General features: G+C 36.5%; 1 protein-coding gene across 2 annotated transcripts in view; it reads right to left on the bottom strand.

Moving 5' to 3' along the window:
- The window catches only part of LOC117327921, an 86,102-nt gene that overhangs the window by 18,186 nt on the left and 48,982 nt on the right, over positions 1 to 18,934 (bottom strand). The window contains exons 1-2 of one of the 2 annotated variants that reach the window (XM_033885167.1): positions 11,338 to 13,059; positions 5,122 to 5,245 (exon numbers count right to left, since the gene is read on the bottom strand). In XM_033885167.1, the coding sequence (XP_033741058.1) occupies positions 5,122 to 5,245; positions 11,338 to 11,391 (178 nt within the window). In that variant the 5' untranslated portion in view covers positions 11,392 to 13,059. Of the gene's footprint in view, positions 1 to 5,121; positions 5,246 to 11,337; positions 13,060 to 18,934 lie in introns of those variants that run through there. The other variant, XM_033885166.1, reaches the window with a different exon arrangement.

Here is an 18,934-nt window from a genome sequence, read left to right as displayed (position 1 = left end):
TATCTACTGTCCCTGTGGTCATATCTACTGTCCATGTGTCTATATCTACTGTCCCTGTGGTCATATCTACTGTCCCTGTGGTCATATCTACTGTCCCTGTGGTCATATCTACTGTCCCTGTGGTCATATCTACTGTCCATGTGTCTATATCTACTGTCCCTGTGGTCATATCTACTGTCCATGTGTCTATATCTACTGTCCATGTGGTCATATCTACTGTCCCTGTGGTCATATCTACTGTCCATGTGTCTATATCTACTGTCCCTGTGGTCATATCTACTGTCCATGTGGTCACATCTACTGTCCATGTGGTCATATCTACTGTCCCTGTGGTCATATCTACTGTTCATGTGTCTATATCTACTGTCCATGTGGTCATATCTACTGTCCATGTGTCTATATCTACTGTCCATGTGTCTATATCTACTGTCCATGTGGTCACATCTACTGTCCATGTGTCTATATCTACTGTCCATGTGGTCATATCTACTGTCCATGTGGTCATATCTACTGTCCATGTGGTCACATCTACTGTCCATGTGGTCATATCTACTGTCCATGTGTCTATATCTACTGTCCATGTGTCTATATCTACTGTCCGTGTGTCTATATCTACTGTCCATGTGGTCACATCTACTGTCCATGTGTCTATATCTACTGTCCATGTGGTCATATCTACTGTCCATGTGGTCATATCTACTGTCCATGTGGTCATATCTACTGTCCATGTGTCTATATCTACTGTCCATGTGTCTATATCTACTGTCCATGTGTCTATATCTACTGTCCATGCGGTCACATCTACTGTCCATGTGTGACATCTACTGTCCATGTGGTCACATCTACTGTCCATGTTGTCATATCTACTGTCCATGTGGTCATATCTACTTTCCATGTGGTCATATCTACTGTCCATGTGTCACATCTACTGTCCATGTGGTCATATCTACTGTCCATGTTGTCACATCTACTGTCCATGTGTCTATATCTACTGTCCATGTGTCTATATCTACTGTCCATGTGGTCACATCTGTCCATGTGGTCACATCTACTGTCCATGTGTCTATATCTACTGTCCATGTGGTCACATCTACTGTCCATGTGGTCATATCTATTGTCCATGTGGTCACATCTACTGTCCATGTGTCTATATCTACTGTCCATGTGTCTATATCTACTGTCCATGTTGTCACATCTACTGTCCATGTGTCTATATCTACTGTCCATGTGTCTATATCTACTGTCCATGTGGTCTATATCTACTGTCCATGTGTCTATATCTACTGTCCATGTGTCTATATCTACTGTCCATGTGTCTATATCTACTGTCCATGTGGTCATATCTACTGTCCATGTGTCTATATCTACTGTCCATGTGGTCATATCTACTGTCCATGTGGTCACATCTACTGTCCATGTATTCATCTCTACTGTCCATGTGGTCACATCTACTGTCCATGTGTCTATATCTACTGTCCATGTGGTCATATCTACTGTCCATGTGGTCACATCTATTGTCCATGTGGTCACATCTATTGTCCATGTGGTGACAACTACTTTTTTTATGGTCCAAGTTGTCAATTAAACTGGTGCAATTGTTATTTGTCCTTTTTAACTGCTGAAATCATCATTTGAGATTGTCATTTTAACTGGTGAGATTGTCTTTTTTAACTGGTGAGATTGTCATTTTTAACTGGTGAGATTGTCATTTTAACTGGTGAGATTGTCATTTTTAACTAGTGAGATTGTCATTTTTTACTAGTGAGATTGTCATTTTTAACTGGTGAGATTGTCATTTTGACTAGTGAGATTGTCATTTTTAACTGGTGAGATTGTCATTTTTAACTGGTGAGATTGTCATTTTTAACCAGTGAGATTGTCATTTTTAACTAGTGAGATTGTCATTTTTAACTGGTGAGATTGTCATTTTTAACTAGTGAGATTGTCATTTTTAACTGGTGAGATTGTCATTTTGACTAGTGAGATTGTCATTTTTAACTGGTGAGATTGTCATTTTTAACTGGTGAGATTGTCATTTTTAACCAGTGAGATTGTCATTTTTAACTAGTGAGATTGTCATTTTTAACTAGTGAGATTGTCTTTTTTAACCAGTGAGATTGTCATTTTTAACTAGTGAGATTGTCATTTTGACTAGTGAGATTGTCATTTTTAACTAGTGAGATTGTCATTTTTAACTGGTGAGATTGTCATTTTTAACTGGTGAGATTGTCTTTTTTAACTAGTGCTGGTGAGATTGTCTTTTTTAACTAGTGAGATTGTCATTTTTAACTAGTGAGATTGTCATTTTTAACTAGTGAGATTGTCATTTTTAACTGGTGAGATTGTCATTTTTAACTAGTGAGATTGTGTTTTTCAAATGGTGAGATCTGAATGTTTTCATCATAATTATATCTGATCACATTCAGAAATCACAAATATTTCTGTAGTAACCCCATTCACCAATAGGTCATATTGTATATCAAGTATGTTATATGATAACCTAGTTAGGTGCCCAAGACAGTGAATGGTGTACTGTTCACTATTTTTTAATAAGAAATGCTTTAAATTCCCACATTTTCTCTAATCTTTTCTTTCTTATATTATAAAGAATTCTAATTGTGTTTTCTTGAATTAGATTTATTCACTTGAGATGCAGTAATATGACTAGATTTAATTGAAGTCACATATTTAAAACTATTTAATAGATAACAATATTTCTATAGCTTCAATCAAATTCAATTATAAATAAACTTTTTACTTTGATCATAAATAAAAATATGGATATGAAATCTTTTCACAATTATACAAACTTTTCTAATTATCTACTCCTACACGCGACAAAAAACCTCTGCTCAATTACAATGATGTAAATAATAAAATAAGATTTCTGACATGTTTGACAATGTGAGATTGCTCTCACTGTGTGGTAGCTATCCTATACACATGTCACTTGAACGCCAATAAGATGACACGAAAATTACCGTTTAATTCTGGGTGATTAAGCTCTTTCAATAAGACATCAACTTACATGCCCCTAATTTTTTCTCTTAACTCTTTTTTTATCAACAGGAACCAGATCTGTACGAGATTTCAATGGAGTAGGCTTGTCATGTCTCTTTATACACAAAGGGACAAGATCATGACAACCAACCAAAATTTGACAGCTAAATTAACACAACACTCTTAAAAAGTGTACCGTGTCTGTTTTCATCTCCTTCACAAAGAATGATAACAGTTACACCATTATTTTCACATATCACTTCAAACTGATAAAAATTCAATTATTTTGGTTTGACAATTTATGATTTTTAGTTAGAAACAGCATTGAAGGCTGTTTACGTTTGAATCTTGGCGTGGCTGATTCATGGCTGATTCAAGACCGATTCCTGGCTGGCAACATTTCCATCCAATTTATCAACAGTAATCAACTTGCCAGCAGCTATTAAACTTCACTACAGTGAAAACACATCAAAGCCAACTTAACAGTACCATAGCTCAATAGGATTCTTCATCATCTATAACTTTCTGTGACGCTGGTGAAATACATGTATGCATTATTTCAACCTTCTTTAGATCCCTACAGCTACCCTAGAGTTGAACTTCAAAGAATACCAACACAACAATCCCATGACAGTTGACCTAGATGGCAGAAATTTCTCTTGTCATTCCTGCCATAATGGCACCCAAATCAGACCATGCATCCCATAATATTCCTACTCTGTAAGTTTGATAGTAACACCCATAAATGCCAACATCACTTTCATCACAGTAAATGTTTCCTTTTCAATTATGCATGGCCATGTGTAAAGATCAATATGTCAGTTCAAATTTTCTACTTCAAAAGACCAAATAATAGGTGAATTACAATGTATTTAATGCTTTCTTTTTTGGGAGAGTTCAACTGTGACTGCTGGAAGGAGTCGGCATATCAGCATCCTACCAACACCAACGCACCAGGCACACTTTCACACAATAACACTACAGCTTCAAGGAACATCTGGAAATGTCTGGTTAGCTTACAAACATAGTTTTATATCTATTTTGGTACTTATCTACCAAAGTTTCACAAATAATTCTAAATAATATTAATTATTGATAGTTTGGTTTGGTTTAGTACTGTCAAAAGCTAAGGTCATTTAAAGACAGCCTCCCTGTATGCATCTATAAATAAGTTTGGGTAGAGGAACACAATCATTTTCTGTTATCAACAACTGTTATGTTATCCATGTTATCTTTAAAAAATAAAAATAAACTTTGTTTCAAATCTTGTTTTGCAAAGCTAGGATTATATACAAATGAATTTGACAGTAGTGACAGTAAAGTATGAAATAAAACATTTAAAGCTAACCATACACTGAACTCAAACTTGTGTCTATACAACTAGTGCCATCTCTCCCCTCACCACCACCCCTTCCAACCCTACCATCTGTAGTTAGAAAGGCTATATTCCATTCAAAAGCAGCTCTTGTCAATTAAAATTTATCAAAAGTTAAATCTGATGTCGCAGTTTATACCAGATGCTAACCCATGTAAAAATTACATGAACACAATAAACGTTTTATTTTTAGCACTATTTACTGTCAGAATATATTGTGATATTGCACTTTAATAGCAAGCCACAGAGTACACTTTACTACACAAACAAAACTATCAACTATCTTCATTTGATGTAGTTTCAATTAAAATCACATAAAAATGTCCTTATTGTGAAAGTGAGTTCAGATTTAATGCATTAAGTGTAGTTTTTTATTGACATTCCATTCACAAAGAAGTAAAAAGTGAAAACCGGCAAAAACCCTTTACGCTAGTCTTCTATCTTCCGAGCAACAAACCATGCAGAAGGAAACAATGGCCAGAATGTTGACAGTAATTTGTACTGATGTTAGGATGGGAGAAAGAATGACATTAGTCCCCACCTGGACTTGTCAGAGAAATATGGTTACCTCTGTCAGCACAGTGAAAAGTGGCCCTCCATTGTCAGAAAAAAAATGTAATATGGTTGGTTGTTGTCCTTTCAGTAGTTTGTGAACTTGACATTAGTATACGTGAAATGGTTGGTTGTTATCTAATCAGTAGTTGATGAACTTGAGATTAGTATAAGTGACATGGTTGAAGACTTACCGGGGTTACATTTGTAGGACACTTTGAGGTACTTTGATGTACGAGGACAGGGGTCCTGACGGAATGTGTCGGTACTGGCCACCACAAAACATTTACGCTGGTTCTGACAACGGTCCAACAAAACCTGAAAAATTAATATTAAAATTAGTATCAAACACAACATAGCTTGTGGAAAATCAGTATAAGGGCCTAATCATTATCGTTTTAACATATCCCACTGTTAGACCCAGTACATACCAAGTATCATCATGTGTAGTAACTACAGTAATCCCTCGACCTATCGCCACTCGATAATACCGCCACCCTCGCATATCGCCACCTTGTCCCCTAGAACGGATTTTTGCACTCTTTAATTCCCCCGTTAAGTCCGCCACCCTCGCATACCGCCATCCGCCATATGCTTTCAAGAACAAATGTGCCGAATCACTGTATATTTCCCTCGATTTCACCGCCATGTTTTAATCGCCGTGGAACTCTTTAGTGTTCTATTTTTAGATACGGGTACTTCCCCATTCAAGCACAGGTGAAGTTACGCTTCAGTGATTCTATTCGCTGATCGAATCGTCATCGGTATTGACAAGAGGAATGTTTGTTTTGTAATAAAACAAGTTATGGATTCTACTCACATTGTGTATGAGTACGACTGACTGTCCGACAATTTGTTGACGCCGATAAACAAAGAGAAATTACCGAAGTGCAGACAGAAAGCGACATCACTGACTCCGTTACAAGTTTTGACAACAGTGAAACGGACCTTGACACTGACTATGACGAACCACAACATATTCCAAGCGGAACAGAGGCAAAAGCCGCTATAGAAACGGTAATGCGATTTCTAGAAACGTCGGACAAAACAACAGAATTAGAAATAGACTCTTGCAGAATGATTTCAAAAAAAAATATCGGAAATTATCACAGACAATATGCGACAAAAGCATATCAGTGATTTTTTTTACCAAACTACAAAAACAATAACCATATTTAGACACTTTTACTGTTCAGTACCTGAAATTGAAATGTTTGTGTTTTCTGATTTGATCACAATATAAGACATTGGATTCCTGCATTTTTGTTGTCAAATTCGATAATACCGCCACCCTCTTTATACCGCCAATTACAACAAGAACAAAAGGTGGCGGTATAACGAGGGTAGACTGTACATATATGTACTTCTATATAATCTTGTTCAGTAATATCCAGCAGTAGAACTGTTAGTTACCCTTCACACCCAGATAATCAAATTTCAGATGCTACAAATAATATACCCACCTCAACCACTACTGAACCTAGCTGTTAGGACATACAATGTAAATTATCAGAGAAACCAATCAAAAATAACTTCAAAACAAATCACATCCACACCTACTTTTTTATGTCTGTTGATATCAATAAAAACATCCATAAAAACAGGTGTACAGGTGCTGAACTCAACATATATATTGACATGTTTTAAACTAGCACAGACAACTTTTGTAACGGGCAAGAACTTCTCAACTACCTGGAGATAGAATACTTCTTCAAAGCCAACATCACTTTCTGATTTACGAAAAAACATGGATACAGCTAAAGACATCATCACTTACAGCTATAGGAAGCCGGAAATAAAAAAAAACTAACAAAATCGGCTTCTGTGATAAAAACTGGTGAAGTAATTGACCCTTACCACATGAAAGAAATAAAATGCTCAAAAGTTTTTAAGTTTCAAGTATGTGGTTTTGTGGTTTTTATTGCCACACAAAAAACAGATGTCAGTAAATTGAAATTTTACCTATAAAACAATTAGCCTGATATCCAGTGATAACTGTGACTGAGCATTAATGCTTGATCTAAATGGTTCCTAGAACTTAGTCAACCAATTGCAGTACAATATAAACAGTATTACTATATTTACCTGCAAATAAGCGACTACCCACCAAGAATCATCAATCTTAAAAGAGTAAGCTAAAGTGGTTCACAAAAAAGACCTTCCCATAGTATAATACTAAACTTTTACACTAGGGGAGGGGGGCTTATTTGAGGATAAATATGATATTTAACTTTTACACTTGGTAAACTTTTACACTAGGGGAGGGGGGCTTATTTGAGGATAAATATTATATTAAACTTTTAACACTTGGTAAAATTTTACACTAGGGGAGGGGGGCTTATAGGATAAATATGGTACTAAACTTTTACACTTGGGGAGGGGGCTTATTTCAGAATAAATATTGTAATACCCAATTGACAAGCCAGATAGTGTTAATAAGAAAACAAGTTCACAACATTGATCACACATATATCTTCATTTTCAAAAAACTGATGGTTTACTAATTATTTCAAACATATCTTTGACAAAAAGATTTGACAGATTTTCTAACATAAATATTTTAACTTTTCACACCTATAGAAATGAGTCAATACCAACAGGAGTTAGGAATTTTTATGATTGTCTTTAAGGTTGTGATGTGGGTACTTGAGCACACCTTTCCACAGTTTGACACACTACACTTTATCTAACACTGATAGCCTTATCACAAACAAATATCCAAACAACATGACAAATTACAATGAGCAAACACAATGGAATGTTTCATATCCCTCATGACCTCTGACCTCACCTAAAAAACACTGAGGAAGGGCACCAACTGTTAACAATCCTCCTGGCAGGGTCCTAATTGATATTTATCTTAATGCTAATGGAAATGGCGTCTCATTCATTCATAAAAAGGAAAAAGAAATCACTTTATTGACCTGACCAGACAACACATGAAAGGTTCCCCTCCATTACATGGTATTGATTCAGTGATGGTATGATTACAGTTTCATTATGGCTGTGTATAGCAAACTGATGACTGATTGTGTATAACAAACTGATGACTGATGTCATTGTTTACAGTTACAGAGGTAACAGGGCAACCACTACCCCTTCAACTAGACCGTTTTAGGTAGGTTTTCAATATTCAAAACAGGATACAATTTTCAACCTGAGGTCAATATTCAAAGATGGCATACACTTTTCAAACAATGGCTAAAATCAAATGTAGTATTCAAAGTGAGACAACAATTCTCAAAGTGAGGTCAATGTTAAATGTGAGATACAATTTTCAAAGTGATGTCATGCACTATTCAAGGTGTCATAACTTTTGATTTGGTAAATGATATTCAAAGTGGGATAAACATTTTCAAAGTGGAATATTAACTTCCAGAGAGGGGTATACTGCCCAATCAACTGCTCTTACATGTATCAATAGTGTTGGAGTTGGAGTGTGCCTGAGCTTGCGGAGAAAAGAATGCGATGTGATTACCTGCACATTACATTGATAGCATATGCTGTTATAGGGAGGGCAATGAAGTAAATAACTCCGCCAGATTGAGGGTGGGGAGGGGGGAGGGGAAATGAGCTCAGGATTTGCATGTTTATTGATAATTATCCTACCAAACAATCAGGTACAAAAACATTAATATTTCAGCGTGTAAGTACTAAGGAGGGTCAGCATCGACATGTGGTCCCCCATCCCACTGCTAGTCCAATTACTACACCATCGTCTCTGTACCAGCAGCTTTATAATGCAGGGGCGGCTGTTGTCCTATGATCCCTAAGATAAATTCTGGACCTTAAATGCTAATTAAAGGGCTATAAGCCAGCAAAGGTTCTGACTGTTGCTTAATTTGACAATATAACAACCATAAGGTTTGGACTTTGGGTGTTATTAGGTACACAAGTGGCATAAAATGGCCATAATAAAACATAAGAACAATGTAAAACATGAACTTTCTTTTAATTGATAATCATGCTGGAGGTACTGTTTAGAAAAGTAAACATTCTGGCTTTTTATAAATATCTATTAAATGGGGTTTGAAATAAAACATCCTATCTTTAATATTTTTCATGTTTACACCAAGAAAATGGATTTTTTTTATGGTCAGATTTGTTTAGAAAGAATTTCCTTGACAGCTCTATGTTTATTTGTACTCAGCTGTTGTGACATTTAAGGTTTAAACCAGAGCAGCTTTACGGTCCAGGATACTAACACCTTAACCCTATACTGTGGATCTAACTGTGAGGAATACCCAAGGAGGAACATGGTTGAACGTGAAGCCTCAGTAACACACCAGATCAGTTTGCATGATATCAATCTCACTAACAGCAATAGGATATTGCTTTTTTTGCCTCGTAACACATGTCTCAATTTACTTTTTGAGGTTTTTGAGAACATCCTCTTTTGACAATATTCCAGGAAGGGCCTCTGTGTGATAACCTTGACAAGTGTTTCTATGGATAACAAGATCACAGGGTCGGAGTTGCAGTTTAATTGGAATGTGTTGGTACACATCTCTAATTGACCAATTACAACTTTGTCAATGTTACAAACACAAGCTTGATATGGATCGGGAGGTTACTGTTTTTGTTACACAAGAGAAATTCAATCTATTTGAACCACGTTTCTCCTTAAAAAGTGCATCTCAAATATCTAAATTTATAATAAGGTTTTTTTCTTTTTCTTTTAAATATGTTACAAAAACACTTAAAAGTGCATCTCAAATAGTTCTCATCACATTTTTCAGAAATTTTCTGAAAATTTCATTTCATATCCAAGAACTTAAATTAAACTAAAATTTGAAACTAGTGTGTTCAACAGTATCAATCATGAATAGGAATTATAGTGACATTCCGATATATTGTGAATTCTACACACCTACACAGGAATTGTTATTATATTGATATTCCCCTACAATGAGAATTCTACACACCTACACAGGAATTGTTATTATATTGATATTCCCCTACAATGAGAATTCTACACACCTACACAGGAATGGTGTTATATATTGATATTCCCCTACAATGAGAATTCTACACACCCACACAGGAATGGTGTTATATATTGATATTCCCCTATAATGAGAATTCTACACACCTACACAGGAACTGTTATATATTGATATTCCCCTACAATGAGAATTCTACACACCTACACAGGAATGGTGTTATATATTGATATTCCCCTACAATGAGAATTCTACACACCCACACAGGAATGGTGTTATATATTGATATTCCCCTACAATGAGAATTCTACACACCCACACAGGAATGGTGTTATATATTGATATTCCCCTACAATGAGAATTCTACACACCTACACAGGAATGGTGTTATATATTGATATTCCCCTACAATGAGAATTCTACACACCTACACAGGAATAGTTATATATTGATATCCCCCTACAATGAGAATTCTACACACTTACACAGGAATTGTTATATATTGATATCCCCCTACAATGAGAATTCTACACACCTACACAGGAATGGTTATATATTGATATCCCCCTACAATGAGAATTCTACACACCTACACAGGAATTGTTATATATTGATATTCCCTACAATGAGAATTCTACACACCTACACAGGAATGGTGTTATATATTGATATTCCCTATAATGAGAATTCTACACACCCACACAGGAATTGTTATATATTGATATTCCCTACAATGAGAATTCTACACACCTACACAGGAATTGTTATATATTGATATTCCCCTACAATGAGAATTCTACACACCTACACAGGAATTGTTATATATTGATATTCCCTACAATGAGAATTCTACACAGCTAACACATTAATACCTGTGAGTATAGGCCTGTCAGTAATAATGCGTTACAGGTGTGAGTATTAAGAATGCGGAACACTTATTGATTTGACCTAATATACTCCTGACAGGTAAAGAGAGGTCAAAGTTCAGGGAGCCTGTACTCTATGACATCAAAAGGCCTTATTAGCACCGATTTACACACAGGACACTTTTAAATCGTTGTAAAACACCATCCTTGTACAATCTTACGGTTCCCACTATATCACAATCGTTTCTACAATCTGAATTGTATGTTCATCTATATGAATTTAACAATAATTAATCAAAAAGAAAAATGAAAAGGATTTTTCATCAAAAATATTATTTCAAATTATTCTCAAACAGTTTCTTATTAACAAAAATATGGAAAGAAATAAATCCTAATTATATTCTAAAAATAATTTCTCATTAAAACAAAGATAAATATGATGTAGATTCCCTAATTAATGAAAATACGATAATCCCTTATAAATGTGATGATAAATAAATTATCATGATAAATAACGCACACAATCATATATGAATGACATTTCGAAAGTGTACAGGTGTTTTAATGTAGGTGCTGTGAAGTATAATATATAGCTACTTACCACAATAACAAAGAAATACCACACTACATGACACTTGGTATAAATCCTCTCCATGACACTAGCTGAAGCTAAGACCACATATCATTTAGTGGCCATTTGAATCCTTTACAGACACTGAAGCATCGGTCTAAGTATCCTCCATCCTTTCCCTATCGTTGATGATAAGGGCCTGTCTGCCCTGTCCTACTCAACAGTCAACAGGATATCTCCGTGATCTTAATACGCCTCCTCTATCACCCCCCCTTGTCAGCTGAGGATAAGCACCAAAAATTAACTAGAGGAATATCTCCTGTACAAGTTTCAGCATGTAAACTTCAAACATAAAGCACTTTTCCTCCACCAGACGTCTCCTGCAGCATTAGAATCTAAGATGGTTGTACAGTGTACCAGAAATCCCCAAACTGTTTCCAGTGTGTACAGCCCGCCCAGAATACATGATAATGTACAGAGAGTCCTTTGCTATCTGACTATCTCCAGTCCTGTGTTTCCAGCAGCAGCATCACCAGGAATCTATCCCAAACCTCTGTGAGACTCAAGAACGTCAAGTCACTGCAGCGAGGCCTAATTTGTATCAGACATGTTTCAATGTGTGGCACTTAGGAAGAATTAAACTTAAAAACAGGATCTGTGTATGTTTATTACTTGGTTAAATATTTTTTGTAAGATCACCGATCTATTAACAAAAACTTAATGCTGATTTATTTCTTGCTATTTGAAATTTCATCTTCAAATTCTCATGTATATATATACCAAGGTTGAAATTTATCCTTTGGAGATAACACTTTAACCGTTTCCAAGTGGGTGAAAAACACTGTAAAGATGAATTATCGTGCCACAGATTTTAGAAGTAGAACATAAATCTACACATGACAGTGTATCCAATCAGTCTTTATGTGCTCGGAAGCAACAAGAGAAACCAGTAAATACAGGAGGGCTATAGTATAGAAAGAACCACCACTACAGCGACTACCACAAACTTGACACAATCAATACGGTGCATAGAGTATTGATTGGAAAGACACTAATATGCATTCAACATCAGCTTCTCATATTTGTCCAGCCACATTTATTCCTTTTTTATTCCAAAACTCTTTGTGTGTCGTTATCGTAATTGTTCTTTACCAAAATCGTTCAGCACTTATATTAGAGAGTCACTGCTGAACCGGAGTGTCTGACATTGATCAGATGAAGATGTGTACTACATATACCTCATCAAGGTTAACGAATCCAGCAAGTTTGCGTTTCTGTATAGTCTATGGTGACGCAAGCTCAGTGTTATAATCAGGCTCCTTAATAATTCCGTCACACTATAGTATATAAATGAAATGTGAAGCCCTACTATCAAGGTTGGCTATCAAAATTAATTAGTTTTTGGAAACAGTTTATGATTGGTTGAAGTATAACACAATCTCATAAGCAAAAACTTGTTTATCTTTTCTAGTTAATTAAGAGCAAAATATAAACGCTCTGGAAATTGAGCCTTGCAGGGTAACTATTATAGTTATAATGACTTGTGTTCGTTCCTTTAGTAATCATCAACAAATCACTAATTTATCTGATCCACAACATAGCTGTTTATGATTAAAAGAGGTGATTTACACGATTGAAGTCTATCTCCATTAACCCTGTAGAACTCTCCTGGTGTTTTTTGTCGTTACCTGTCAGCTCTCATTTTGAAATGTTCTGTTAAATTGATTTTGACAACCTGTAATCTTGGTCATAAAAACTCTTGAAGCCAATCCTCTTTTCTTACAAAAAAACAACAACATTTAAATGTCAGATCGGACACATAGACATAGTGTTCACCGCAGATGATCTGCCATAAACCATGATCTTCAAGCATGAAATTGTTAAAGTCTTTTACACAATAGATTCAAATGCCTTCATGTAAACATCCATGTAATAAACTTTTCCATCAAAGAGACACTTCAAACTTCCGTTGTCCAAATTTTCAAAGAATATATGCTTCATAACAATGGCTTATCAGGTATCTACAACCTTATGTCTGTTGGAAGATTTTCCCCATGTTGTTTTTTTTAATGTGTGTTCTGTTTTCTTTAGAAATCCACACTGCTGTTCTGTTCTTGATCATAAATCCCTTCAGTATAAGTTCCAGATAAAATTTCAACACCAATGCTGGTTTGATCACATTGAAGAGTTCTCTGTTGCACTTGTTGTAGTTTTGACTTGATATAGGGCAATCCTTAATACTGTCAGGGTGTTCCTTGTCAGTACCACAGTTTAGAGGTTACTGTAGTTGGCCCTACATGACAAGGTCACTTGCTCTGTCACGGAGTCCTTAGGTAAAAAGACAAGGGTCCTTTGTCCCCTCCTTATTCCCTGCCAATGATTTCCATAACTACATCATCGGATCTAAAACCACAACTATTTGCCAGACAATGGCCAGACGACTTGGCACACAAGGGACTTGAGAGCAAATTGTTTGCTTTTCTTCTTTATCTGTACAAAAACGATTATCCAGAATTCTCTGTGTCTGTATTATAAACCTTTTGATGTTTGCTGCTTCAGGTAAAAACTGCACAGGTGAGGTAACATAATCACAAGTAATTAGGCAGGTCAGCTCTCTTCTTCCTCAAGTTAAACCTTGACAACAAGACCTTGGCCTGGGGACGCTTGTGTCTTGACCAATAAATCTACCATCAGGCTCCGCCATAATCAATAAATTATAACACCAAGTCAATCCATGGCTATCGATAACAACATCCCTGAATACATTTCAATCTACACACAAGTATACAATAGCCACCAACCAACCGGTTAGTTAGCACGTTATTGATTCAATATTGTCTAATTATAAAAACTGTCAGATTATTGACCCTATCTGGAGGATAATCTTAATCCCATTTACCTTAATCCTATATATTGAAACATAAACAAAAAATACTCCAGTACTGTATACAATTTAACCCAGACAGGAGGACAACATATCTCATGTGTTTTAATCTCCAGCAGTGTTAACAAGATCAACAAAGAGCTTAAGGCACCTTGCACAATACTCTTTGAAGGGTTCTTTATACTTCACCGGAAAAACTTGTCCAAATGCCGGACAACCTGACATGATTTATCTGTCTCTTAAAAAAAAAAATCACCTCACTGCAATACAAAGTCAGAACCACAGGCAAAATCAACTTATATCAGTTACAGGGTATAAGTGTGCAAAAACTGTGGGGAAAAGTTTTAAAAGTAAGTGTGCTGAGACCTTTATCTGAAATACTCTGGTATTTAATCTGATACTAATCAGAATCATGATTTTGATTCTAAAAACATACAACTAAAGTAATGAATTACAAAAATGTTAGAAAACTTGCAAAATGTTGAAGACTTGTATGTTACCATTTAGAGCCTTTCAACAACTGGATCAATGCTATATGTTGTATACTTACAGAATACAATGTACACATATTATGTAGGCTTTTAACAGCAGGTTATTGAAAGTTAAATACTACTGTACTAATCATAAACTTGGAACTCTAGAAATGGTATGAGAGAGCTTAACTTATACCATCCCAGGCAAAAAATGATTCTTACTGACACATTGGGACTTGAGTAAGTCTAAAGGAAACCAAAACCTAACAAAATTCCCTATAAAATGGCTGACCTGCATCAGTGTGATGTGATCTCCACAAAGGTCAATTATTCTCACCTGTTACACTCTGAAACAGTCACAGCTTCTCCCTACACCATTCAAACTGAAGCTTTAATAAATCATATCTACACAACAATTTATATCAAATTAATGCACCCCTTCCACTTAACCTTAAACAAGAGGCCCAATGGGCCTGTATCGCTCACCTGGCTCTACAGCAACTTTGAAGTTGATTGAGGTCATTTCTAAAGATACTATGCTGATTATCTCTTTATTCAAATATCATTGTACGCTAGTTTTATTTATATTAAAAATTTTGTAGTCCTTCATTCCAGCATTCTATTGGCCTAATATCAGGTCTTGGAGGATCTTGGCTATCGCAAAATTATTGTTTACAAATTTAAGCCGATTTCACCCCTATTACCTTGAATGTAGGTCAAGATCAAAAGTCCCTGGGCCTCTTGGTTATTGAGAAGAAGTCGTTTGAAGATTATAGCCTATTTGACCCATGTGACCTTGAATGAAGGTCAAGGTCATTTATTTGAACAAACTTTGTAGCCCTTCACCACAGCATTCTACAGGCCCAATATCAAGTCCCTGGGCCTCTTGGTTATTGAGAAGAAGTCGTTTGAAGATTATAGCCTATTTGACCCATGTGACCTTGAATGAAGGTCAAGGTCATTTATTTGAACAAACTTTGTAGCCCTTCACCCCAGCATGCTACATGCCCAATATCAAGTCCCTGGGCCTCTTGGTTATTGAGAAGAAGTCGTTTGAAGATTATAGCCTATTTGACTCCTGTGACCTTGAATGAAGGTCAAGGTCATTCATTTGAACAAACTTGGTAGCCCTTCACCACAGCATTCTACAGGCCCAATATCAAGTCCCTGGGCCTCTTGGTTATTGAGAAGAAGTCGTTTGAAGATTATAGCCTATTAGACCCATGTGACCTTGAATGAAGGTCAAGGTCATTTATTTGAACAAACTTTGTAGCCCTTCACCCCAGCATGCTACATGCCCAATATCAAGTCCCTGGGCCTCTTGGTTATTGAGAAGAAGTCGTTTGAAGATTATAGCCTATTTGACTCCTGTGACCTTGAATGAAGGTCAAGGTCATTCATTTGAACAAACTTGGTAGCCCTTCACCACAGCATTCTACAGGCCCAATATCAAGTCCCTGGGCCTCTTGGTTATTGAGAAGAAGTCGTTTGAAGATTATAGCCTATTAGACCCATGTGACCTTGAATGAAGGTCAAGGTCATTTATTTGAACAAACTTTGTAGCCCTTCACCCCAGCATGCTACAGGCCCAATATCAAGTCCCTGGGCCTCTTGGTTATTGAGAAGAAGTCGTTTGAAGATTATAGCCTATTAGACCCATGTGACCTTGAATGAAGGTCAAGGTCATTTATTTGAACAAACTTTGTAGCCCTTCACCCCAGCATGCTACATGCCCAATATCAAGTCCCTGGGCCTCTTGGTTATTGAGAAGAAGTCGTTTGAAGATTATAGCCTATTTGACTCCTGTGACCTTGAATGAAGGTCAAGGTCATTCATTTGAACAAACTTGGTAGCCCTTCACCCCAGCATGCTACAGGCCCAATATCAAGTCCCTGGGCCTCTTGGTTATTGAGAAGAAGTCGTTTGAAGATTATAGCCTATTTGACCCATGTGACCTTGAATGAAGGCCAAGGTCATTTATTTGAACAAACTTTGTAGCCCTTCACCACAGCATTCTACAGGCCCAATATCAAGTCCCTGGGCCTCTTGGTTATTGAGAGGAAGTCGTTTGAAGATTATAGCCTATTAGACCCATGTGACCTTGAATGAAGGTCAAGGTCATTTATTTGAACAAACTTTGTAGCCCTTCACCCCAGCATGCTACATGCCCAATATCAAGTCCCTGGGCCTCTTGGTTATTGAGAAGAAGTCGTTTGAAGATTATAGCCTATTTGACTCCTGTGACCTTGAATGAAGGTCAAGGTCATTCATTTGAACAAACTTGGTAGCCCTTCACCCCAGCATGCTACAGGCCCAATATCAAGTCCCTGGGCCTCTTGGTTATTGAGAAGAAGTCGTTTGAAGATTATAGCCTATTTGACCCATGTGACCTTGAATGAAGGCCAAGGTCATTTATTTGAACAAACTTTGTAGCCCTTCACCCCAGCATGCTACAGGCCCAATATCAAGTCCCTGGGCCTTTTGGTTATTGAGAAGAAGTTGTTTGAATGAAAAAGTTGACGCCGGACGGCCGGACGGACGACGGACGCCGCACCACGGCATAAGCTCACTTGCCCTTCGGGCAGGTGAGCTAAAAACAGAGTCACATTTCAAAGTTATCTATTTCCTGGTATGTATTTCAATAGATTTTAATATGATGAAATACTTTAATGAATTCAAAATATGTGTTATGCATGATCGATTGATATACCAAAAACTACATCATCCAGGATTCAAAATAGCTGTTATTTATAGATATGACCTGCTCCATATATTATGTCTGTATGGTTCCCTGGGCAAACTCATTGAAAAATTTGTTTATGCCTTCCGCTTCACAAGTACATGTACCACATTTATCCTCAAATCACCCACTAGTGTAAAAGTTAAGTATTTAAGTTTGGAGATGGCTTTTTTGTGAACCACTTTTAGCTTTCCGTTACTATTTTGAAATCAATAATTCAGTAAAAATGCTAGGGGCTTATAAATGTTGGTACTAGAAGTTATTTTATGATAAAGAATTAATAAAAATAATGGAAACAAAAACATTATCTAATTGATCTGTGAAAATAACATGTTTTTTTTACCAAAATATTTTATCTAAGTGACCTAGAACAATTAACTTCATATCAAATTTGCACTAAGAAATATCTCCATGATTTGGTTTGGTTTTATTTGTTTAACGTCCTTTTAACAGCTAAGGTCATTTAGAAATGGCCTCTCGTGCGTGCAACATGCATGCGTGTGGTGAGTGCATATGTGTGTTTTGGGAGGCTGATGTATGTTCGTGTAAAGTCTCCTTGTGATATTCCGAAACTTTTGCCGATTTAAAGTGCTATCTCACTGAAGAATACTGCCGAAGACACTCAGCAGGACACCCAACCTGGTCACATTATACTGACAACGGACAAACCAGCATTCCCACTCCCAAAATGCTGAGCGCTAAGCAGGGGTAGTGACTACCATTTGTAAAGACTCTGGTATATCTCGGCCAGCAGACAGAACCCAAAACCTTCCTCACAGCGCCGAACGCTCAACTGATGGCCAAGAGTGAGGCATTGTCAAGGGAGACATTAGGAAGAAGTAAGTTATTCAAAAAGAAGAGAAAAGATAAGATTTTATGCAATGGGGGCAGCAGGTACAATTCTTAGACCCTACCTAAGTATTATATGTCCCCTACCTTCCCTGCTAGCTGTTATATTGTAATGAAATATGGTGCCCTTTGGTGTTAACTTAGGGAAATGAAATGTATACAATTAGCTTGTAACTGATTTTAATGTAACAAGAAATTGCAATGCTATTATTTTGACCATGGACTTTTTTTAAAGTGAAAGTGGAATTTTCTAAACAAATAGTAATAGTTTCCTTGACCTCACCAACCCTGAAAATCAAACTTGTCAGCGATATTACTGGTATGATACTTTGTATTTTTGTGACTTGTCAGAGATATAACTGGTATGATACTTTGTATTTTTGTGACTTGTCAGAGATATTACTGGTATGATACTTTGTATTTTTGTGACTTGTCAGAGATATTACTGGTATGATACTTTGTATTTTTGTGAAGCACTCAAAATCATTAGTGTTGTATGAACGTACAAAGACGGACAGACAGGAAAACTATAGTCCAGCCCCTGATTTCACCAGTAGGGGACTAATATCCTAACATCAAAGGATAGCATTACACCTAAATCCACACAATTATGCAATGGCTGATTTTTACAAGGTAAATCACTGACACCTGTATGACTGGTGTAGTAATTTCCTAGTTCCC

This window comes from Pecten maximus, chromosome 5, assembly GCF_902652985.1.
Source record: "Pecten maximus chromosome 5, xPecMax1.1, whole genome shotgun sequence".
NCBI lineage: Eukaryota > Metazoa > Mollusca > Bivalvia > Pectinida > Pectinidae > Pecten > Pecten maximus.
The sequence above is the reverse complement of the archived record's forward strand: the minus strand, read 5'-3'. Positions and strand labels throughout refer to the sequence as shown.